Below are 24,798 nucleotides of genomic sequence, written 5' to 3' on the forward strand. Positions count from 1 at the left end.
TGATCTGCATGCTTGTTCAGGGTCTATGGCTAAAAGTATTAGAGGTAGAGGATCAGCAGGGCAGCCAGGCAATGTGCATTGTTTATAAGGAAATAAATATGGCAGCCTCCGTATTCCTCTCACTTCAGGTGTCCTTTGAGAGATTTTTTGGGGGGATGATGTAATATAAGTAGAGAACTAGAGATTTAATGATACAGCGATGTAATGCAGCATTGAAAGCAGTGCCTGCTTTCTCCAGCCATACAATAAATATAAGATTACACACTAATCTCTGCATCCTAAATAGAGGCAGGAGCGGAGTTCCCTAAGGCAATAAATAGAGATATTCTCCGGACTGCTTCCCTCTCTCATTCCAGCATCAAGAAGTGTAAATGTGGAGATTACTGCAGAGAATATTCCATTGTCTGCTGTCACTGTACCATTAATCCCATTTCCTCCATATGTCCAGGAAGCACAACACTGCCATGTATGGGGGGCAGCTGTAGCAGGGTAAGGCAGATTGCGCTGCCAGCTGTTGTCCGCCACTTCCTGTGTGACAGGCTGGGGGCCATGTTGTGTCCACTAAGAGTAATTCCACTGGGGAAAATTTATCGCCAATCTAATTGCATTTTGTGGGGGTATCTGCTGCCAATCTGATTGCAATTTGTGGGGGTATCTTCTGCCAATCTGATTGCATTTTGTGGGATATCTGCTGCTAATCTAATTGCAATTTGTGGGGATATCTGCCGCCAATCTAATTGCATTTTGTGGGGATATCTGCTGCCAATCTAACTGCATTTTGTGGGGATATCTGCCACCAATCAGATTGTATTTTGTGGGGAAATCTGCCACCAATCTGATTGCATTTTGTGGGGGTATCTGCTGCCAATCTGATTGCATTCTGTGGGGATATCTGCTGCCAATCTGATTGTATTTCGTTGGGAAATCTGCCACCAATCTATTTGCATTTTGCGACGATATCTGCCACCAATCTATTTGCATTTTGTGGGAATATCTGCAGCCAATCAGATTGTATTTTGTGGGGAAATTTGCTGCCAATTTAATTGGATTTTGTTGGGAAATCTGCCACCAATCTATTTGCATTTTGTGGGGATATCTGCCACCAATCTGATTGCATTTTGTGGGGGTATCTGCTGCCAATCTGATTGCATTTTGTGGGGATATCTGCTGCCAATTTGATTGCATTTTGTGTGGATATCTGCCGCCAATCTGATTGCATATTGTCAGGAAATCTGCTGCCATTTGACTACTTGATGAATTATCATGAGGCATGTAACTACTTGAATATTTTATCTAAAATGTATCTGGTCGGACCTAATCTCTGTGAATAACACCGGTACTTATTTTGTGTTTTTTGGTTTTTTTTTTAAGTCTGCCTAGGACCCATCATGACTACGCCCATGTTCCAGTGCGTGGTGATACTCATTTATATTTAGGAGGAGAGGGAATCAGGGGGGGGGGGGGAGGAGGAGGAGAAGGGGTGGGCCCCAGGCTGAAACTTCCTTGGTGGGCCCTTTGTGTCCCAGTCCAACCCTGCTTAGAGCTGTCAGAATATTGCAATGCCTCATGGGACTTGTAGTTCCACCACAGCTGGAATGCCAAGGTTAGCCATCACTGGCCTAGACTATGATCCATACACTACACCATGCATACATAGACATATGACTATGGTAGGGACTACATTGTGAGCTTCTCTGAGGGACAAGACAATATACTCTGTACAGCGCTGTGTAATATGTCAGCGCTATATAATAATAATAATGTATCTATGCTCTCCACTGTTTGTTTTGTGCTATGTACAGCACTACGTAAGATGTTGGCGCTATATGAATAAATAATAATAATTGTGTAAATCAGACCTTTAAAAAGGGACAAATAGGGAGGACAGAGGGGCGGGGAAATGTGGTTCCAAAAGAGGGACTGTCTCTCTGAAAAGCAGACAGTTAGGAGATGTGTGCTTTAATTTTAACACTATCTGAATCACTGATTCATAATAATTATGCAGATCAGGTTTCTGGCTCTGTTCCAGCTGTTTAACTCAGACTCGGCTGAAGTCAATATATTCGCCTGCCAGCGGGGCTATCGCCATTTTTAGTTAAAGGGGATGAGATGGCAGGCGGGAGAATTCGGCCTTTTACAGCCCCCCCAACTAGCGCTGCACATCAGGCCAGATGTCGCGGTCCCCCTCCTCCCCCACCCAGGCCCCAGTATGTTCTGGATCTTCGTAAATAAATAATAATCGCAGCAAGCGTGGATCTGCAGCCCGGCACGTCTCACCCTCACGTCTTAGAATACAGGTTGCCATGGCGACTGGGATGGAATTTATTTAAAGCATTACAAAAAAAAACCTGATAGAAAGTGGCGCTGCAGCCGCGGCCTGCGCCCAGCCTTGGATACAGATAGCGGGTGACTTCTATCCTGTCGTAATGTTTTATTCATGAGCCTGACATGCGTGGATCGGGCGGCTGCTGCTGCTGCGAGGGACTATTTCCTGCGAGATTTGGGCCCGAGCTGCCAGACGGGGAGACGGAGAATGTCTGGAGAATTCTTCGCCAGGAAGCCATCCGATTTTTTTTTTCTGTGACGCCAGCCACCGCGGGGTTAAACGCAATCGGTGAGGCAGGGTTCACCATCGCGTCCGATTGACAATTTTGCAGAAAACGCAATCACCGCCCTGCATGTAATGTATTTCAGTGTATCGCATTGCATTTCTGATTGGTTCTTATATCTGCGTTTGGGTTATTTCGCAGTAGAACCACAATCTCAATCGCGCTGCGCTCACTTTTTTTTCCGGATTTACACGGCCGCGATTCTATCATGATCCCGCCACAATCTGTCCAGTGTATGGCGCAATTGTGGTGCGTTTGTGATTTGTGATGAATTGCGGAATCGCTGCGAAAAGCGCATAGCGGTGTGATTGCTATTTGAGTTTCCTGCATTCCTATACAAACAAAATTTGGCAGGGCAGTTGATTGCGTTCTGTAAAAATGATGCCACATGGAAACAGGTACCACGGTTGCCATTAGTCTTTTCGTACCTAACATCCGCATGGGATTGGATCACAAAACGCCAGTAATGTAAAGGGGCTTTTTGAAGCTATTTTTCCATAGCTCCCAACTGTCCCTCTTTTGGAGACAGTCCCTCTTTGGGAGCCCTGTCCCTCTGTCCCTCTTTCCTCCTCATTTGTCCCTGTTTCTATGTAAATATATATATTTCTCTATTAAACAATGTGCTTGATTGACTCTAAATGTTATTCTCATGCTTTAAATTGATATATTACTAATTTTAAAATGTTACTATGAAGGAAAATGAATCAGCATAGAAGGACCAGTGTGGTTTGTATTATAAAACAACATATTTTTCTTATGAAATCTTTATGGTATGCATGACTAGGGGTGTGATGGGGCGTGATCCGGGGTGTGGCAGGGGCGTGGCTTAAGTGTCCCTCTTTCTCATCTCAAAAAGTTGGGAGGTATGATTTTTCTGTATCTTAAAGGGAACCTGAAGTGAAGAAAATTATTTAAAATAAACACATGACTTAGCTGAAAATGAATATTATATACTAACCTCACTGTCGGTTCATCTCAGAAGCTCATCATTTTCTTCTTACAATGATCCCTTCCAGTTCTGACAATATTTTGTCAGAACTGAAATACACCAGCTGCTGTCAGTTATATATCAGCAAATGTCAGTTTCAACTGAATGTGCAAAGTAATGTCCATGTTTCCCTATGGCTCTAGTTGGTGATATTACAGTTTAATGGTGTGCTGACCAGGAAGCTGTTATGGGGTAATGGCCATTTTTAAAATGGAGGACAGAGAATTCCATTGATCACAGTGGACAAATGGGATGCAGGAGAGGCGGAAGAGATTGAGGAGTAGATTACACAGGAGGTAATTATGACCTGCGTATGGTTATTTTGACTTTTTATTTTCAGTTCAGGTTCTCTTTAAAGTCTTCATGGGCAATGTGTGATTTGTCAACATAGGATAGAAAACACTAAAAACCAATTAAAAGGGTGGTAGTGGCAGGGCCGGTTCTAGGCTTTTTGTTGCCTGAAGCAAACTTGTGAGGATCGTACGCAAACCTTCGTTTATCACACGGAGTAATGCTTTACGCACGCAAACTGCCAGTCTAAGGTGCCAGTACATATGTGCCTATAGGCTCCCGTGAGGTAAATCTGGGCCTGGGTGAGGTTATGGTTGATATATGGAAAAGGAACAGGCAACTGACAAGTTTTGAGAAGTATTTGGATGAGTTTTCACTGCTGGGAACTGTGCTACTGTGATCTGTATAATGAAACCTCCAATAAAAGCAATGACGGTAGATATTATGCTTATTCATTGTATGCTTGTGGTTTGTACTCATATAAGACCGGCACTCAGGTACTCGCCCCTCAGGCGGTGTGCAGGCAGCAGGGCGATTTCCGCGCAGCCCAAACATCTCCGCGACCTTAGGATCCTTTGGCGGCACAGGGGGGCTAGGCAAGGACATTACAATGGATTGCTGATGACAGCCGTTTAAGTCTCCTCCTATTCTTCTCGGTGTCATTACCATAATTTTAGCACAAATCCTCATTGTGGAATAGAGGGTCCGGGGGGAGCCAGGGGCATTTTTCTGTAATCAGCCTCATAATTAAGGGGTAATTGTCTGCTTCAAAGTCTGACTAATCAATTACATGTAGGGGCCATTACCGTACAGCAGTCAGCGGGGCTATAAATCCTATCTGCCAGACACCTGCCGATACAGGGCTCTATGGGGAGGGAGAGCAGGGTGATTAAATAGGGAGGGAGGGGTGCAAAATGAACTCATTATCAGGGAAAACGGCCCTGAAATGTAACATGTGCCTTCTGTACACAGATCTTACCTCCTCTGCAACACAGAGGCAGAAGGGCTGGACTCAGACAGCGTGTGATATTGGGATATACTCGGGGTACACATACATTAATAAATAAGGGGCCAGGGAAACAGGACGAGAGGTAAAATCGGAAATTGTAAAAAATCGTCTATAACAATGTTATTTTTAAATCATTTCTTCATCTTTATCTCAGAATAATAAATATGTAAAAATAACGGTATTAAAAAGGGCGCAGGGAGAAGCTGAAATTGAAAAAAATATTCTATAATAATGAAAACGTAGAAATATTTACAGTCAAGATGAGGATAGTAAAATATTGGTATTACCGATTTTACTACAACTAAACCTAACCCTACACAGAACCCTCCCCTGGTGGTGCTTAAAACTAACCGCCCCCCCCAGTGGTGCCTAACCCCAAGACCCCTTCTGGTGGTGCCTAACCCTAAAAACCCCCTAGTGGTGCCTAACCCTAAGACCCCCCCTCCCCCGGTGATGCCTAACCCTAAGACCCTCCTGGTGGTGCCTAACCCTAACAGCTCCCCGGTGGTGCCAACCTTAAGACCCTCCTGGTGGTGCCTAACCCTAACAGCTCCCCGGTGGTGCCTAACCTTAAGACCCTCCTGGTGGTGCCTAACCCTAAAACCCTCCTGATGTCTAACCTAAAAAAAAAAAACCCTCTGTTGCAAATAATGTATAAAAAAAAATACATATGCATTTCTAAGACAATACATTTCAAAACAATAAATAACAAAATTATAATTCTCAAAACACAAACATTTTTGGTTGGACAGGCCCAGAACTCGCTATTTATTGGATGCACAAATTTCTCTTTTGGCTCCCAATAGCCGATATTTTGCATTAGCCCCTATAGTCCTTTAGCCCCAGGTGCCCAAATTTCCTGATTTCCGTACAGAGCCCACCAATAATTTAGGCAGAATAGTAACTTTAGATATTATTATGCATTTACAGTACATAATGAAAAATGTTCCTCTACATACATAAAACTTAAACAATTCATGTCACTTAAAGGGACACTGTAGGGGGGTCGGGGGGAAAATGAGTTGAAGTTACCTGGGGCTTCTAATGGTCCCCCGCAGGAATCCTGTGCCCGCGAAGCCACTCCCCAATGCTCCGGCCCCGCCTCCGGTTCACTTTTGGAATTTCAGACTTTAAAGCCTGAAAACCACTGCGCCTGCGTTGCCGTGTCCTCAATCCCGCTGATGTCATCAGGAGCATACTGAGCATACTAGGCTTGCGCAGTATGCTCCTGATGCCATCGGTGGGAGTGAGGACACGGCAACGCAGGCGCAGTGGTTTTCAGACTTTAAAGTCTGAAATTCCAGAAGTGAACCGGAGGCGGGGCCGGAGCATTGGGGAGTGGCTGCGCGGGCACAGGATGTCTGCGGGGGACCATTAGAAGCCCCGGGTAACTTCAACTCATTTTCCCCCGACCCCCCTACAGTGTCCCTTTAATCTCCCACCCCAGTCTAAGGTCTATGCTGTATATTACATATTATACCTCTCTGCATAGAGTACATATAGCCAGTCACAACTTTTACTATCCATAGCTGGGGTTACATCTAATTACAATTTTTCTGAATTCTGAATTTAGCTAGACGTTCTTTGTTATAAACCCCAACTTATCATCACCACAGATGTGGTTGTTTTATTAGTTTGGGTTTATTCCTGCCTTTCCTTTGCTTTGCTCCCCTTGCCTGGAGAGGGGTGGGGCCAAGGACTGGGGAGTTTTCTGTGCTCTTGAATTGCTTCTCTCTTGTCAGTGATGGGCAGAGTCAATGCTCTGTACCAGGGATGGACTTCCAAATTCAGCACAACTCCAATTGGAATTCAGCTGAAATTGAAGTGCGAAAGGAAATCAGAATTCCATGGAATAACCCATTACTGAGACTTGGAAATTTTAGGCCAATCACAAGACTTGTAAGTATTGGACCAATCAGTGTTGTACTGTGAAAATTAGTAGAATCAGAAATACATTATTTGGCCAAACAGAGAATTTGGAAGTGTACTGCGGTTGCAAATCGGAAATGCGGATTACGCATTATAGTTTACATCCGCAAAAAAATAGCAGATTCCGCTAATCTTTTTGATTAACTGAAGAGGAACTGTCACGAAAAACTTAAAATTGAAAACGCATACAAATAAGAAGTACATTTCTCCCAGAGTAAAATGAGCCATAAATTACTTTTCTCCTATGTTGCTGTCACTTACGATAAGAAGTAGAAATCTGACATTACTGACAGATTTTGGACTAGCCCATCTTCTCATAGGGGGTTCTCACGGTTTTCTTTATTTTTAAAAGCACTTAGTAAATGGCAGTTGCTCCGTCCAACTGCCAAAATAGTGTGCAGCGAGCAGGGAGGCTGGCCAGCATCTTTGTATAAATCTTTTTCAGGGAGAGTCTTTATAAAGAATAAAGGCCATGCTGAGAATCCCCTATGGAGAGATGGACTAACCCAAAACCTGTCGGTAATGTTCGATTTCTAGTACCTACTGTAAATGCCAGCAACATAGGAGAGAAGTAATTTATGGCTCATTTTACTCTGGGAGAAATCTACTTCTTATTTATGTGTTTTAAATTTTAAGATTTTCGCGACAGTTCCTCTAAACTTTATTGAAGGACCACTCCAGCGGAAAAAAGTAAGCAGTTAAAATCTAACCAAACCAACAGATTTTGGACTAGTTTATTTCTTCATGGGTGATTTGTCAGAGCTTTCTTTGTTTTCAAAAGTATTTCTTGAATGGCAGTTGCTAAGTCTAAAGGCTCATACACACATCAGACTATAGTCTTTTGAAAATGAAAGATCACAGACCAATTTTACCCCCTTCATGTAGTATGAGAGCCATACCTACACAGTCTATTCTATGGAGCTGAACTCCACATCAGAAAAAAATCTTTGCAAGATGCTGCACACACAGATGCTGTACAGACACAAAAGATCAGTATCTGCAAAAGATCTGTTCCTGCCAAAGATCCGTTCCTGCAAATTGCATTCATAGTCTATGAGATCTGCAGATCATCATACACACCTTGTTTAACTGTCATTCATCTGCAAATCAGACAATCATCTGCAGATCTGAAAATCCATCCTGGTGGATCTGATCTGCAGATGAATGTCTGTTAAACAAGGTGTGTATGATGATCTGCAGATCTCATAGACTATGAATGCATTTTGCAGGAACGGATCTTTTGCAGATACTGATCTTTTGAATGTCTACAGCATCTGTGTGTGCAGCATCTTGCAAAGATTTCTGTCTGATGGGGAGTTCAGCTTCATAGAATAGACTGTGCAGGTATGGCTCTCATACTACATGGAAGGGGGTAACATTGGTCTGTGATCTTTCATTTTCCAAAGACTATAGTCTGATGTGTGTATGAGCCTTAAGGCTGCTTTCACAGTGAGCCGTTACAGGTGCACCTTAGTGCAGCCTGCAACACAGCCCACTGCACAATAATCAAAAATCAATGGGCTGTTCACAGTGCCCACGTTGCGTTACATTGTAACGCAGCACGTCCGTTGAGAGTGCTGCATGCTACGGCGTTATGCGTGGCTAAGCCGCGTTAGACTGTGCGCACATGCGCAGTAGGGTTGGAGGAGGTCTTCCCTCCTCCTCGGCCAGGCACATGGCTAATTAATATTCACTGCACGGTGTGACGTGCAGTGTTTACTTCCTGGAGCACCGCTCTGTGCGGTGATTGGCCGGCGGGACCACGTGATGCCGCATGCGTCCAAGAGTACGCATCACGGACGCCAGAGTGAGCTGCACAACGCGGCTCACTCTGACGTCCACATCCAGGAGCACCAGGCGTTGCGTTAGGGGCACGTTATGCGACCATAACGTCCCCTAAAACGCAACGTCTTAGTGTGTAAGTAGCCTAACTGACAAAATAGTGTGCAAGCGAGTAGAGATGTTGGCATCTATTTTGGCAGTTCAGGAAATTCTTTAGAAAACCCTGAGTACCCCCTGTGAGGGGATGGACTAGTCCAAAACCAGTCGGTGCTGTCAGATTTTATCTGCTTTTTTTTTTTGCTGGAGTGGTCCTTTAACAAAATAACAAAAAAAAACATCCTGTGGAAATGGTAAAGTCACTTCTCAGAATGTGGGATTGTGTCGGGACTGGAAGTCAGCGTTTTTTCAATCACCCCTTCTCTTTACCGCCGGACTCACCGTACTGAGCAGGACGCACTTTAGGACTTTGTACCCCTTCTTGAGCTCCAGCTTGTAGAGGTGACGCTCTGTGATCAGCAGCCCCCGATCCTTACACTTGTTGAATCGATTCACCTGCGGGACAATACAATACAAGTGGATTAGACAGATGGCGCAGTGAGCGGCAGTGGTGGTGTAGTGGTTAGCACTCTCGCCTTGCAGTGCTGGGTCCCTGGTTCGTATCCCAGCAAGGGCACTATCTGCATGGAGTTTGTAGGTTCTCCAGGTGTCTGTTTGGGTTTCCTATGGGCACTCTGGTTTCTTCCGACATCCCAAGAAACATACAGATATGTTTATTGGCTTCCCTCTTAATTGGCCCTAAACTACGATACATACACTACACAATACATACATAGACGTATGACTATGGTAGGGATTAGATTGTGAGCCCCCCTGAGGGACAGTTTAGGGACATGACTATGTAGTCCTTAAAGTGCTGCGGAAGATGTTGGCGCTATATGAATACTGATTAATAATAATTTGTTGCCATCAAGGCAGTTAAAGTAACCCTGTCAGTAAAGGCAAAGTCATGCCCCCCCCCCCCACAGAAATTTTAATGGGGCATGCCAACTTTCACACCCTCACCACCGTGTTGACCCCACCAGTCGGAGGACCAATCTGCTGAGGCGGTCCTATAACGAGTGGCCCCTCCCTTAACACCGTGGTCACCATAACACATGTGCCAAACATGTCTGCCTCGGCCCATACCAAGTGTTTAGGTTAATGTCAGTGTTAGTGTACTGCCTGGTACACACCTTAAATATTGATTGGACAATCATCACTGACCAATTTTACCACCTCCATGTATTATGAGAGATTACCTGCACAATCTTCTCATAGAATTCAAAATCTGTATAACCCTCACATAAAAAGGAGATGGGAAAATTGGCACACCAGGCCTAAGGTGAAACACAAATAAAACTGTTCATTCTGTACTCTTGTTCTAGGCATAAAGATGCTGCACATAGGTGGACAGTCACATAGCTTGTTACATTGCCCCCTGCCGGCAAAACTCAATAAAAAAATGTATTGAAAGAGGATACAGTACATTCCCACTTTCTGTCTATTAGGAAAATAGTGATGTTTTGTGTGAGAGTAAGTGATGGTGTCAATGTGAGTGTTAATATGAGGATCCACACGAGGGTTTGCGTCAGGGTGATTGTAAGGACTGGTATTAGGGGCAGTAAGAGTTAGCAATAAGGGCAGTGTGACGGATAGTATTATAGTCAGTGTGAGGATTAGCAATAGGGTCAGTGTGAGGATTAGCAATAGGGCCAGTGTGAGGATTAGCAATAAGGCCAGTGTGAGGATTAGCAATAGGGCCAGTGTGAGGATTAGCAATAGGGCCAGTGTGAGGATTAGCAATGGGGCCGGTGTGAGGATTAGGAATGGGGTCAGTGTGAGGATTAGCAATAGGGCCAGTGTGAGGATTAGCAATAGGGCCAGTGTGAGGATTAGCAATAGGGCCGGTGTGAGGATTAGCAATAGGGCCGGTGTGAGGATTAGCAATAGGGCCAGTGTGAGGATTAGCAATAGGGCCAGTGTGAGGATTAGCAATAGGGCCAGTGTGAGGATTAGCAATAGGGCCAGTGTGAGGATTAGCAATAGGGCCGGTGTGAGTATTAGCAACAGGGCCAGTGTGATGATTAGCAATAGGGCCAGTGTGAGGATTAGCAATAGGACCAGTGTGAGGATGAGCAATAGGGCCAGTGTGAGGATTAGCAATAGGGCCAGTGTGAGGATTAGCAATAGGACCAGTGTGAGGATGAGCAATAGGGCCAGTGTGAGGATTAGCAATAGGGCCAGTGTGAGGATTAGCAATAGGGCCAGTGTGAGGATTAGCAATATGGCCAGTGTGAGGATTAGCAATGGGGCCAGTGTAAGGATTAGAAATAGGGCCAGTGTGAGGATTAGCAATAGGGCCAGTGTGAGGATTAGCAATAGGGCCAGTGTGAGGATTAGCAATAGGGCCAGTGTGAGGATTAGCAATAGGGCCAGTGTGAGGATTAGCAATAGGGCCAGTGTGAGGATTAGCAATAGGGCCAGTGTGAGGATTAGCAATAGGGCCAGTGTGAGGATTAGCAATAGGGCCAGTGTGAGGATTAGCAATAGGGCCGGTGTGAGTATTAGCAATAGGGCCAGTGTGATGATTAGCAATAGGGCCAGTGTGAGGATTAGCAATAGGACCAGTGTGAGGATGAGCAATAGGGCCAGTGTGAGGATTAGCAATAGGGCCAGTGTGAGGATTAGCAATAGGGCCGGTGTGAGGATTAACAATAGGGCCGGTGTGAGGATTAGCAATAGGGCCAGTGTGAGGATTAGCAATGGGGCCAGTGTAAGGATTAGAAATAGGGCCAGTGTGAGGATTAGCAATAGGGCCAGTGTGAGGATTAGCAATAGGGCCAGTGTGAGGATTAGCAATAGGGCCAGTGTGATGATTAGCAATAGGGCCAGTGTGAGGATTAGCAATAGGACCAGTGTGATGATTAGCAATAGGGCCAGTGTGAGGATTAGCAATAGGGCCAGTGTGATGATTAGCAATAGGGCCAGTGTGAGGATTAGCAATAGGGCCAGTGTGAGTATTAGCAATAGGGCCAGTGTGATGATTAGCAATAGGGCCAGTGTGAGGATTAGCAATAGGACCAGTGTGAGGATGAGCAATAGGGCCAGTGTGAGGATTAGCAATAGGGCCAGTGTGAGGATTAGCAATAGGGCCGGTGTGAGGATTAACAATAGGGCCGGTGTGAGGATTAGCAATATGGCCAGTGTGAGGATTAGCAATGGGGCCAGTGTAAGGATTAGAAATAGGGCCAGTGTGAGGATTAGCAATAGGGCCAGTGTGAGGATTAGCAATAGGGCCAGTGTGAGGATTAGCAATAGGGCCAGTGTGAGGATTAGCAATAGGGCCAGTGTGAGGATTAGCAATAGGGCCAGTGTGAGGATTAGCAATAGGGCCAGTGTGAGGATTAGCAATAGGGCCAGTGTGAGGATTATCAATAGGGCCAGTGTGAGGATTAGCAATAGGGCCAGTGTGAGGATTAGCAATAGAGCCAGTGTGAGGCATAGCAATAGGGCCAGTGTGAGGATTAGCAATAGGGCCAGTGTGAGGATTAGCAATAGGGCCAGTGTGAGGACGAGCAATAGGGCCAGTGTGAGGATTAGCAATAGGACCAGTGTGAGGATCAGCAATAGGGCCAGTGTGAGGATTAGCAATAGGGCCAGTGTGAGGATTAGCAATAGGGCCAGTGTAAGGATGAGCAATAGGGCCAGTGTGAGGATTAGCAATAGGGCCAGTGTGAGGATTATCAATAGGGTCAGTGTGAGGATTAGCAATAGGGCCAGTGTGAGGATTAGCAATATGGCCAGTGTGAGGATTAGCAATGGGGCCAGTGTGAGGATTAGCAATAGGGCCAGTGTGAGGATTAGCAATAGGGCCAGTGTGAGGATTAGCAATAGGGCCAGTGTGAGGATTAGCAATAGGGCCAGTGTGAGGATTAGCAATAGGGCCAGTGTGAGGATTAGCAATAGGGCCAGTGTGAGGATTAGCAATAGGGCCAGTGTGAGGATTAGCAATAGGGCCAGTGTAAGGATGAGCAATAGGGCCAGTGTAAGGATGAGCAATAGGGTCAGTGTGAGGATTAGCAATAGGGCCAGTGTGAGGATAAGCAATAGGGCCAGTGTAAGGATTAGAAATAGGGCCAGTGTGAGGACGAGCAATAGGGCCAGTGTGAGGCATAGCAATAGGGCCAGTGTGAGGATTAGCAATAGGGCCAGTGTGAGGATTAGCAATAGGGCCAGTGTGAGGATTAGCAATAGGGCCAGTGTGAGGATTAGCAATAGGGCCAGTGTGAGGATTAGCAATAGGGCCAGTGTGAGGATTAGCAATAGGGTCAGTGTGAGGATTAGCAATAGGGCCAGTGTGAGGATAAGCAATAGGGCCAGTGTAAGGATTAGAAATAGGGCCAGTGTGAGGACGAGCAATAGGGCCAGTGTGAGGCATAGCAATAGGGCCAGTGTGAGGATTAGCAATAGGGCCAGTGTGAGGATTAGCAATAGGGCCAGTGTGAGGATTAGCAATAGGGCCAGTGTGAGGATTAGCAATAGGGCCAGTGTGAGGATTAGCAATAGGGCCAGTGTAAGGATGAGCAATAGGGCCAGTGTAAGGATGAGCAATAGGGCCAGTGTGAGGATTAGCAATAGGGCCAGTGTGAGGATTAGCAATAGGGCCAGTGTGAGGATTAGCAATAGGGCCAGTGTGAGGATTAGCAATAGGGCCAGTGTGAGGATTAGCAATAGGGCCAGAGTGAGGATTAGCAATAGGGCCAGTGTGAGGATTAGCAATAGGGCCAGTGTGAGGATTAGCAATAGGGCCAGAGTGAGGATTAGCAATAGGGCCAGTGTGAGGATTAGCAATAGGGCCAGTGTGAGGATTAGCAATAGGGCCAGTGTGAGGATTAGCAATAGGGCCAGAGTGAGGATTAGCAATAGGGCCAGTGTGAGGATTAGCAATAGGGCCAGTGTGAGGGTTTGTAATACAGTCAGCCACTGTGTGGTGCATTCAGTGCTGAGAAGTGCTGCTCTTTCGGATCAATTCCATCTAACAGCTCAATCGATGAATTAGAAATAAACCCAGAAGACAAAACATGTTCAGAAATCTCTGGCTTGCCTGTTACCGTAATACCATCCTTTATTCACAAAATACATCAGACCTCCTGCCCCTCCCCCTGGCTGGCAGGGATACAGTTAATGTCTCCTCCTTGCTGCCAGATGTGAGTTTCCCCACAGATGAATGGGGGGGGGGGGGGGATTTCGCCGTCGCTTCGCATTTATATTCCCCCCATAAAACGCAGATAAGCCGCCGGGGAGAACAATGCAGCTCTCATGCCTAATCCGGTCCAGTTCCCGGCCGGCACGCCACTTCCCTGAAGATAAACACGTGGTCTGTCGCCGCAGGGCAGAATAAACGGGTTCCCTGACCGCGCCAATTACAGAACCCCGCTGTGCCCAGACGCTGGCCACATCACTGCTAGTCATGAGGGGAAGGCGTGGCCTGAACTGTGCGATCTGTGAATTGTACCTCATGTGTTCCGGGGATTAGGAGCTGCAGGAAGCCTGGACCCCAGTTTACAACTGCCGAACAGCGAAAAACAGCACATGATGTGATGGATAATACTCAGCCTAGGCTAAAGCTCAGTGGGGGGCAGGACTACACACCAATATACAGCTATTGAAAGTGATTCTGATGCTGAATCCAGGATATTTAACCCAAGTGGGTGTTCAGAATAATTTACTGCATTCTACTGTATGTCACTACAGGGCCTCTTTAAAGGACAACTGAAGTGAGAAGAATATGGAGGATGACATATGTAAGTCCTTTTAAACAATACCAGTTGCCTGGCAGTCCTGCTGATCTATTTGGCTGCAGTAGTGTGTGAATAACACGAGAAACAAGCATGCAACTAATCTTGTCAGATTTGACAATAATGTCAGAAACACCTCTGCTGCATGCTTGTTCAGGGGCTAGGGCAACAAGTACAGTATTAGAGGCAGAGGATCAGGAGGACAGCCAAGCAACTGGTATTGCCTAAAAGGAAATAAATAAGGCAGCCTCCATCCTTCTTTAACCCATTCAGGTTCCGTGGTTTTCACGTGAGAAATGTTCACCTCCCATTCATTAGCCTATAACTTTATCACTACTTATCACAATGAACTGATCTATGTCTTGTTTTTGAAAACATAAAGAAGCAGAAACCGGGCACCGTCCTGTTACTGCATTTATTCACTGTCCGCAGCCAGATGACATATGGTATTGAATAATAAACATCAAACCTGTCAGCAGTCTTGCATCAAGTATCGTAGATACATCCAGTGAGGCCTGCAGAGGGGTGTGGTGACTAGGGGGTGATGGATGTGCACACAGTGTATGCCTTAACCCATTCGCGTTCCGTCGTTTTCACTTGAGAAATGTTCACCTCCCATTCATTAGCCTATAACTTTATCACTACTTATCACAATGAACTGATCTATGTCTTGTTTTTTCCGCCACCAATTAGGCTTTCTTTGGGGGGTACATTTTGCTAAGAGCCACTTTACTGTAAACACATTTTAACAGGAAGAATACGAAAAAAAATGGAAAAATTCATTATTTCTCAGTTTTCAGCCATTATAGTTTTAAAATAATACATGCCTCCATAATTAAAACTCACGTATTGTATTTGCCCATATGTCCCGGTTATTACACCGTTAAAATTATGTCCCTATCACAATGTATGGCGACAATATTTTATTTGGAAATAAAGGTGCATTTTTTACGTTTTGCATCTATCACTATTTACAAGTTTAAAATAAAAAAATATAGAAATATTTCATCTTTACATTGATATTTAAAAAGTTTAGACCCTTAGGTAAATATTTACACGTTTGTTTGTTTTTTTTATTGTAATGTTTGTTTTTTTATAGTAAACATTTTATTTGGGTAGTTTTGGGAGGGTGGGAGGTAAACAATAGATTTATAATGTAAATGTGTGTTAATTTTAATTTATTTTTATTGTAGTTGTAGTATTACTTTTTGGCCACAAGATGGCAGCCATGAGTTTGTTTACATGACGTCACTCTAAGCGTAACACACGCTTAGAGTGACGCATCGGGGAGGGAACGGCCAGAAAAGGCGCAGCTTCCGAGAGAAGCTGTCGCTTTTTCAGCGGGGGAGAGGAATCAGTGATCGGGCACCATAGCCCGATACATTGATTCCCTGGCTACCGAATCCGCGGCCGGGAGTGCGCGTGCACGCACGCGATCGGCCGCGGGAGCGCGCGGTAGCGCGCATAGTTCCAGGACGTAGTTTCTACGTCCAGGAACTAAAATAGGTTAAGATAATTATGGTGCAGAGATCAAAGCACTGATGATCACAAAAAACAAAAAAAAACGATTGCTTCTTTCTAAATCTGGTAATTCTAAAGAGGCCATCGATGAGGCTATCTGATCGATCGACATTTTCTTTCCATTCCCATTGTTATTTAAATTGGCTTTTGCATCGTATCTATCGAAATTATGTTCAATGCAGCTCGTAGGCGTAGCCCTATGAATTTAACTGTGATCGAGTCTGCCGAGGAAGATTGAGGCGTGTATGTCCTCTTGCGCAGGACAGAAGGAAATCACCCTGTATGTACTGTATTTAGAGAGTTTGGCCTAACCTGTCTAATTCCCCCTCATCTGTCACTAATCACCAGTATAATTCGATCTCTCAGCTGTGTCAGCTGACTGCCTCGGCAGAGCAGCTAATTTGGAAACACAGGATGTTAACTCTATGTCTGCTTCCATGAAAGCAGGAAGTAGGCACACTGCAGATTTATTTCAGGATTTGTACCAGCTGTAACAAAGACATTTTTCTCTTTAAAGGTTATTATGCTGTTGTGTATTTTGTAGAGCAGAGAGGAAGTTGTGGGTTCAGGTCCGATATAATGATACACATAATACAGCAGCAAGCGTCCGCGTGCCTCTCCACAGCCAGTGAAGAGGGTCACGGGGAGGGCGATCGGGAGAGCACCCCAAACTGTGGGATTTTAGGATTACATTTGTCTCTGGTAATGAGGGAGAAACCGTTTTTGCATTGCAGGCCAAACAACTAGAAAAAGAAAAAGAATCAATGGTGCCTGTATGCTCTGTCTGTGGTGACCCCGCTTAGGTAACACATGGTATACATCTCCCTGCTGCAGAGTGACTGGAGAGGGCTGTGGTGGAGAGGGCTGTGGTGATCCCTGGTCAGGTAACGCATGGTATACATCTCCTTGCTGCAGAGTGACTGGAGAGGGCTGTGGTGGAGAGTGCTGTGGTGACCCCTGGTCAGGTAACACATGGCATACATCTCCCCTGCTGCAGAGTGACTAGAGAGGGCTGTGGTGGAGAGTGCTGTGGTGACCCCTGGTCAGGTAACACATGGTATGCATCTCCTCTGCTGCAGAGTGACTGGAGAGGGCTGTGGTGGAGAGGGCTGTGGTGACCCCTGGTCAGGTAACACATGGTATACATCTCCCTGCTGCAGAGTGACTGGAGAGGGCTGTGGTGGAGAGTGCTGTGGTGACCACTGGTCAGGTAACACATGGTATACATCTCCCCTGCTGCAGAGTGACTGGAGAGTGCTGTGGTGACCCCTGGTCAGGTAACACATGATATACATCTCCCCTGCTGCAGAGTGACTGGAGAGGGCTGTGGTGGAGAGGGCTGTGGTGACTCCTGGTCAGGTAACACATGGTATACATCTCCCTGCTGCAGAGTGACTGGAGAGGGCTGTGGTGACCCCTGCTCAGGTAACACATGGTATACATCTCCCTGCTGCAGAGTGACTGGAGAGGGCTGTGGTGGAGAGGGCTGTGGTGACCCCTGGTCAGGTGACACATGGTATACATCTCCCCTGCTGCACAGAGTGACTGGAGAGGGCTGTGGTGGAGAGTGCTGTGTGGTGACCCCTGGTCAGGTAACACATGATATGCATCTCCCCTGCTGCAGAGTGACTGGAGAGGGCTGTGGTGACCCCTGGTCAGGTAACACATGGTATACATCTCCTTGCTGCAGAGTGACTGGAGAGGGCTGTGGTGGAGAGGGCTGTGGTGACCCCTGCTCAGGTAACACATGGTATACATCTCCTTGCTGCAGAGTGACTGGAGAGGGCTGTGGTGGAGAGGGCTGTGGTGACCCCTGGTCAGGTAACACATGGTATGCATCTCCTCTGCTGCAGAGTGACTGGAGAGGGCTGTGGTGGAGAGGGCTGTGGTGACCCCTGGTCAGGTAACACATGGTATACATCTCCCTGCTGCAGAGTGACTGGAGAGGGCTGTGGTGGAGAGTGCTGTGGTGACCACTGGTCAGGTAACACATGGTATACATCTCCCCTGCTGCAGAGTGACTGGAGAGTGCTGGGGTGACCCCTGGTCAGGTAACACATGATATACATCTCCCCTGCTGCAGAGTGACTGGAGAGGGCTGTGGTGGAGAGGGCTGTGGTGACTCCTGGTCAGGTAACACATGGTATACATCTCCCTGCTGCAGAGTGACTGGAGAGGGCTGTGGTGACCCCTGCTCAGGTAACACATGGTATACATCTCCCTGCTGCAGAGTGACTGGAGAGGGCTGTGGTGGAGAGGGCTGTGGTGACCCCTGGTCAGGTGACACATGGTATACATCTCCCCTGCTGCACAGAGTGACTGGAGAGGGCTGTGGTGGAGAGTGCTGTGTGGTGACCCCTGGTCAGGTAACACATGATATGCATCTCCCCTGCTGCAGAGTGACTGGAGAGGGCTGTGGTGGAGAGGGCTGTGGTGACCCCTGGTCAGGTAACACATGGTATACATCTCCCCTGCTGCAGAGTGACTGGAGAGGGCTGTGGTGGAGAGTGCTGTGGTGACCCCTGGTCAGGTAACACATGATATACATCTCCCCTGCTGCAGAGTGACTGGAGAGGGCTGTGGTGGAGAGGGCTGTGGTGACCCCTGGTCAGGTAACACATGGTATACATCTCCCCTGCTGCAGAGTGACTGGAGACTGAGAGGGCTGTGGTGGAGTGCTGTGGTGACTCCTGGTCAGGTAACACATGGTATACATCTCCCCTGCTGCACAGAGTGACTGGAGAGGGCTGTGGTGGAGAGGGCTGTGGTGCATAGGGCTGTGGTGACCCCTGGTCAGGTAACACATTATATACATCTCCCCTGCTGCAGAGTGACTGGAGAGGGCTGTGGTGGAGAGTGCTGTGGTGACCGCTGGTCAGGTAGCACATGGTATACATCTCCCAGCTGCAGAGTGACTGGAGAGGGCTGTGGTGGAGAATGCTGTGGTGAACCCTGCTTAGGTAACACATGGTATACATCTCCCTGCTGCAGAGTGACTGGAGAGGGCTGTGGTGGAGAGGGCTGTGGTGACCCCTGGTCAGGTAACACATGGTATACATCTCCCTGCTGCAGAGTGACTGGAGAGGGCTGTGGTGACCCCTGGTCAGGTAACACATTATATACATCTCCCCTGCTGCAGAGTGACTGGAGAGGGCTGTGGTGGAGAGTGCTGTGGTGACCCCTGGTCAGGTAACACATGATATACATCTCCCTGCTGCAGAGTGACTGGAGAGGGCTGTGGTGGAGAGTGCTGTGGTGACCCCTGGTCAGGTAACACATGATATACATCTCCCTGCTGCAGAGTGACTGGAGAGGGCTGTGGTGGAGAGTGCTGTGGTGACCCCTGGCCAGGTAACACATGGTATACATCTCCCTGCTGCAGAGTGACTGGAGAGGGCTGTGGTGACCGCTGGTCAGGTAACACATGATATACATCTCCCTGCTGCAGAGTGACTGGAGAGGGCTGTGGTGGAGAGTGCTGTGTGGTGACCCCTGGTCCGGTAACACATGGTATACATCTCCCCTGCTGCAGAGTGACTGGAGAGGGCTGTGGTGACCCCTGGTCAGGTAACACATGATATACATCTCCCCTGCTGCACAGAGTGACTGGAGAGGGCTGTGGTGGAGAGTGCTGTGGTGACCCCTGCTCAGGTAACACATGGTATACATCTCCCCTGCTGCAGAGTGACTGGAGAGGGCTGTGGTGACCCCTGGTCAGGTAACACATGATATACATCTCCCCTGCTGCACAGAGTGACTGGAGAGGGCTGTGGTGGAGAGGGCTGTGGTGACCCCTGCTCAGGTAACACATGGTATACATCTCCCCTGCTGCAGAGTGACTGGAGAGGGCTGTGGTGAAGAGTGCTGTGGTGACCCCTGCTCAGGTAACACATGATATACATCTCCCCTGCTGCAGAGTGACTGGAGAGGGCTGTGGTGGAGAGGGCTGTGGTGACCCCTGGTCAGGTAACACATGGTATACATCTTCCCTGCTGCAGAGTGACTGGAGAGGGCTGTGGTGGAGAGTGCTGTGGTGACCACTGGTCAGGTAACACATGATATACATCTCCCTGCTGCAGAGTGACTGGAGAGGGCTGTGGTGGAGAGTGCTGGGGTGACCCCTGGTCAGGTAACACATGGTATACATCTCCCTGCTGCAGAGTGACTGGAGAGGGCTGTGGAGACCCCTGGTCAGGTAACACATGGTATACATCTCCCTGCTGCAGAGTGACTGGAGAGGGCTGTGGTGGAGAGTGCTATGGTGACCCCTGGTCAGGTAACACATGATATACATCTCCCTGCTGCAGAGTGACTGGAGAGGGCTGTGGTGGAGAGTGCTGTGGTGACCCCTGGTCAGGTAACACATGATATACATCTCCCCTGCTGCAGAGTGACTGGAGAGGGCTGTGGTGACCCCTGGTCAGGTAACACATGGTATACATCTCCCCTGCTGCACAGAGTGACTGGAGAGGGCTGTGGTGGAGAGGGCTGTGGTGACCCCTGGTCAGGTAACACATGGTATACATCTCCCTGCTGCAGAGTGACTGGAGAGGGCTGTGGTGACCCCTGGTCAGGTAACACATGGTATACATCTCCCTGCTGCACAGAGTGACTGGAGAGGGCTGTGGTGGAGAGGGCTGTGGTGACCTCTGGTCAGGTAACACATGGTATACATCTCCCTGCTGCAGAGTGACTGGAGAGGGCTGTGGTGGAGAGTGCTGTGGTGACCCCTGGTCAGGTAACACATGGTATACATCTCCCCTGCTGCAGAGTGACTGGAGAGTGCTGTGGTGACCACTGGTCAGGTAACACATGATATACATCTCCCTGCTGCAGAGTGACTGGAGAGGGCTGTGGTGGAGAGTGCTGTGGTGACCCCTGGTCAGGTAACACATGGTATACTTCTCCCTGCTGCAGAGTGACTGGAGAGGGCTGTGGTGACCCCTGGTCAGGTAACACATGGTATACATCTCCCTGCTGCAGAGTGACTGGAGAGGGCTGTGGTGGAGAGTGCTGTGGTGACCCCTGGTCAGGTAACACATGGTATACATCTCCCTGCTGCAGAGTGACTGGAGAGGGCTGTGGTGACCCCTGGTCAGGTAACACATGGTATACATCTTCCTGCTGCAGAGTGACTGGAGAGGGCTGTGGTGGAGAGGGCTGTGGTGACCCCTGGTCAGGTAACACATGGTATACATCTCCCCTGCTGCACAGAGTGACTGGAGAGGGCTGTGGTGAAGAGGGCTGTGGTGACCCCTGCTCAGGTAACACATGGTATACATCTCCCCTGCTGCAGAGTGACTGGAGAGGGCTGTGGTGACCCCTGGTCAGGTAACACATGGTATACATCTCCCCTGCTGCAGAGTGACTGGAGAGGGCTGTGGTGGAGAGTGCTGGGGTGACCCCTGGTCAGGTAACACATGGTATACATCTCCCTGCTGCAGAGTGACTGGAGAGGGCTGTGGAGACCCCTGGTCAGGTAACACATGGTATACATCTCCCTGCTGCAGAGTGACTGGAGAGGGCTGTGGTGGAGAGTGCTATGGTGACCCCTGGTCAGGTAACACATGATATACATCTCCCTGCTGCAGAGTGACTGGAGAGGGCTGTGGTGGAGAGTGCTGTGGTGACCCCTGGTCAGGTAACACATGATATACATCTCCCCTGCTGCAGAGTGACTGGAGAGGGCTGTGGTGACCCCTGGTCAGGTAACACATGGTATACATCTCCCCTGCTGCACAGAGTGACTGGAGAGGGCTGTGGTGGAGAGGGCTGTGGTGACCCCTGGTCAGGTAACACATGGTATACATCTCCCTGCTGCAGAGTGACTGGAGAGGGCTGTGGTGACCCCTGGTCAGGTAACACATGGTATACATCTCCCTGCTGCACAGAGTGACTGGAGAGGGCTGTGGTGGAGAGGGCTGTGGTGACCTCTGGTCAGGTAACACATGGTATACATCTCCTTGCTGCAGAGTGACTGGAGAGGGCTGTGGTGGAGAGGGCTGTGGTGACCCCTGCTCAGGTAACACATGGTATACATCTCCTTGCTGCAGAGTGACTGGAGAGGGCTGTGGTGGAGAGGGCTGTGGTGACCCCTGGTCAGGTAACACATGGTATGCATCTCCTCTGCTGCAGAGTGACTGGAGAGGGCTGTGGTGGAGAGGGCTGTGGTGACCCCTGGTCAGGTAACACATGGTATACATCTCCCTGCTGCAGAGTGACTGGAGAGGGCTGTGGTGGAGAGTGCTGTGGTGACCACTGGTCAGGTAACACATGGTATACATCTCCCCTGCTGCAGAGTGACTGGAGAGTGCTGTGGTGACCACTGGTCAGGTAACACATGATATACATCTCCCTGCTGCAGAGTGACTGGAGAGGGCTGTGGTGGAGAGTGCTGTGGTGACCCCTGGTCAGGTAACACATGGTATACATCTCCCTGCTGCAGAGTGACTGGAGAGGGCTGTGGTGACCCCTGGTCAGGTAACACATGGTATACATCTCCCTGCTGCAGAGTGACTGGAGAGGGCTGTGGTGGAGAGTGCTGTGGTGACCCCTGGTCAGGTAACACATGGTATACATCTCTCTGCTGCAGAGTGACTGGAGAGGGCTGTGGTGACCCCTGGTCAGGTAACACATGGTATACATCTTCCTGCTGCAGAGTGACTGGAGAGGGCTGTGGTGGAGAGTGCTATGGTGACCCCTGGTCAGGTAACACATGATATACAGCTCCCTGCTGCAGAGTGACTGGAGAGGGCTGTGGTGGAGAGTGCTGTGGTGACCTCTGGTCAGGTAACACATGATATACATCTCCCCTGCTGCAGAGTGACTGGAGAGGGCTGTGGTGACCCCTGGTCAGGTAACACATGGTATACATCTCCCCTGCTGCACAGAGTGACTGGAGAGGGCTGTGGTGAAGAGGGCTGTGGTGACCCCTGCTCAGGTAACACATGGTATACATCTCCCCTGCTGCAGAGTGACTGGAGAGGGCTGTGGTGACCCCTGGTCAGGTAACACATGGTATACATCTCCCCTGCTGCAGAGTGACTGGAGAGGGCTGTGGTGGAGAGTGCTGTGTGGTGACCCCTGCTCAGGTAACACATGGTATACATCTCCCCTGCTGCAGAGTGACTGGAGAGGGCTGTGGTGACCCCTGGTCAGGTAACACATGGTATACATCTCCCCTGCTGCACAGAGTGACTGGAGAGGGCTGTGGTGGAGAGTGCTGTGGTGACCCCTGCTCAGGTAACACATGGTATACATCTCCCCTGCTGCAGAGTGACTGGAGAGGGCTGTGGTGACCCCTGGTCAGGTAACACATGGTATACATCTCCCCTGCTGCAGAGTGACTGGAGAGGGCTGTGGTGACCCTGCTCAGGTAACACATGATATACATCTCCCCTGCTGCAGAGTGACTGGAGAGAGCTGTGGTGGAGAGGGCTGTGGTGACCCCTGCTCAGGTAACACATGGTATACATCTCCCTGCTGCAGAGTAACTGGAGAGGGCTGTGGTGGAGAGGGCTGTGGTGACCCCTGCTCAGGTAACACATGGTATACATCTCCCTGCTGCAGAGTGACTGGAGAGGGCTGTGAGTGGCTCTTGTGTATCTATAAGTAGGTGACTCATGTTATTATTAAGCTATAATTATCTGTGGCCCTTCTTCACAATGACCTGAGCTGATTATGAGTCACCACAGGCCCGGATTATGTGCACCCTGCTGCCTTATTCCCTGACCCCACAGCGCCCTCCACAGGCAGAAAACACAACGTGCTTCAATCCACCGAGCGTTACCACATGCGATAAAGAGGAGAACAAACGATTTTACTGAACATTGGCCCTTATTCAATTCACTTTTTCTCAAAAGTTTACTCCTAGGTACAGGGCTGGCGCTGCCATACAGGCAAAGGGGGCACTTGCCGCAGGGTCCCCCCACACCGCCCGACCCTACCAAATGCTGCTCTCCCTGCTCTGCTCCCCTCTTGGGGTGTAGTCTGTGGGTGGTGGTCCCAGGCAGTGTCTGCACTTGGGACCCTGCTTGTATTTCTCACCCCCATTTTTAAAAGTCACTGGTTTGCTTTAATGAACAAGCATGGGCTCATTTAAATTACATTTCAATTTCTTTCGGTTTTGCAATGGGGAAAACCGCTGCTGCTTTTTTTTCAGTTCGGTAATGATTCCCAATGTCCAGGGCTGGATTTAGGAGAAGGCCCCCTAGGCCATGGCCTAGGGCACCACAGGAGCAAGGGCACCAAAGCAGCAGGCTAAACTGGTGCAGCATTTGCAAGCTTGCAAATGCTGCAAGGCAGGGAGATCAGGCCTGACCGCTATACTCTGCTGCTAGCCGCCTGTGCAGCAGCCACCCTGCTCTCTGTGCACGTTTGCATTGTGGCAGACGGCTATGGACTGGGGCAGCATTGGAGACGGAAAGAAAGAGGAAGCTTCTGCACTGGAGAGGAGTGAAGAAATGAGTGACACTGATGGCTGCTGTGGTGTGAAGGCGAGCTGGCTACCTGTCCTGAAAGGATGGGGTGGGAAAAGGAGGGATTAACGGAGTCATCTGGCTACCTATACTGGAGGAATGGGGGGACAGGTCATCTGGTTACCTATACTGGGGGGTCATCAGGCTACCTATACTAGAGGAAGGGATTATCTGGCTACCTATACTGGAGGAATGGGGGGACAGGTCATCTGGTTACCTATACTGGTGGGGTCATCAGGCTACCTATACTAGAGGAAGGGATTATCTGGCTACCTATACTGGAGGAATGGGGGGACAGGTCATCTGGTTACCTATACTGGGGGGTCATCAGGCTACCTATACTAGAGGAAGGGAT

General features: G+C 48.5%; 1 protein-coding gene across 2 annotated transcripts in view; it reads right to left on the reverse strand.

Moving 5' to 3' along the window:
• LOC137518023 (unconventional myosin-Ig-like) overlaps positions 1 to 24,798 on the reverse strand; it is a 221,986-nt gene that overhangs the window by 46,816 nt on the left and 150,372 nt on the right. For both annotated transcript variants that reach the window (XM_068235194.1, XM_068235195.1), the window contains exon 20: positions 9,047 to 9,160. In XM_068235194.1, the coding sequence (XP_068091295.1) occupies positions 9,047 to 9,160 (114 nt within the window). The remainder of the gene's footprint in view (positions 1 to 9,046; positions 9,161 to 24,798) is intronic.

This window comes from Hyperolius riggenbachi, chromosome 5 (assembly GCF_040937935.1).
Source record: "Hyperolius riggenbachi isolate aHypRig1 chromosome 5, aHypRig1.pri, whole genome shotgun sequence".
In the NCBI taxonomy this organism is placed as follows: domain Eukaryota; kingdom Metazoa; phylum Chordata; class Amphibia; order Anura; family Hyperoliidae; genus Hyperolius; species Hyperolius riggenbachi.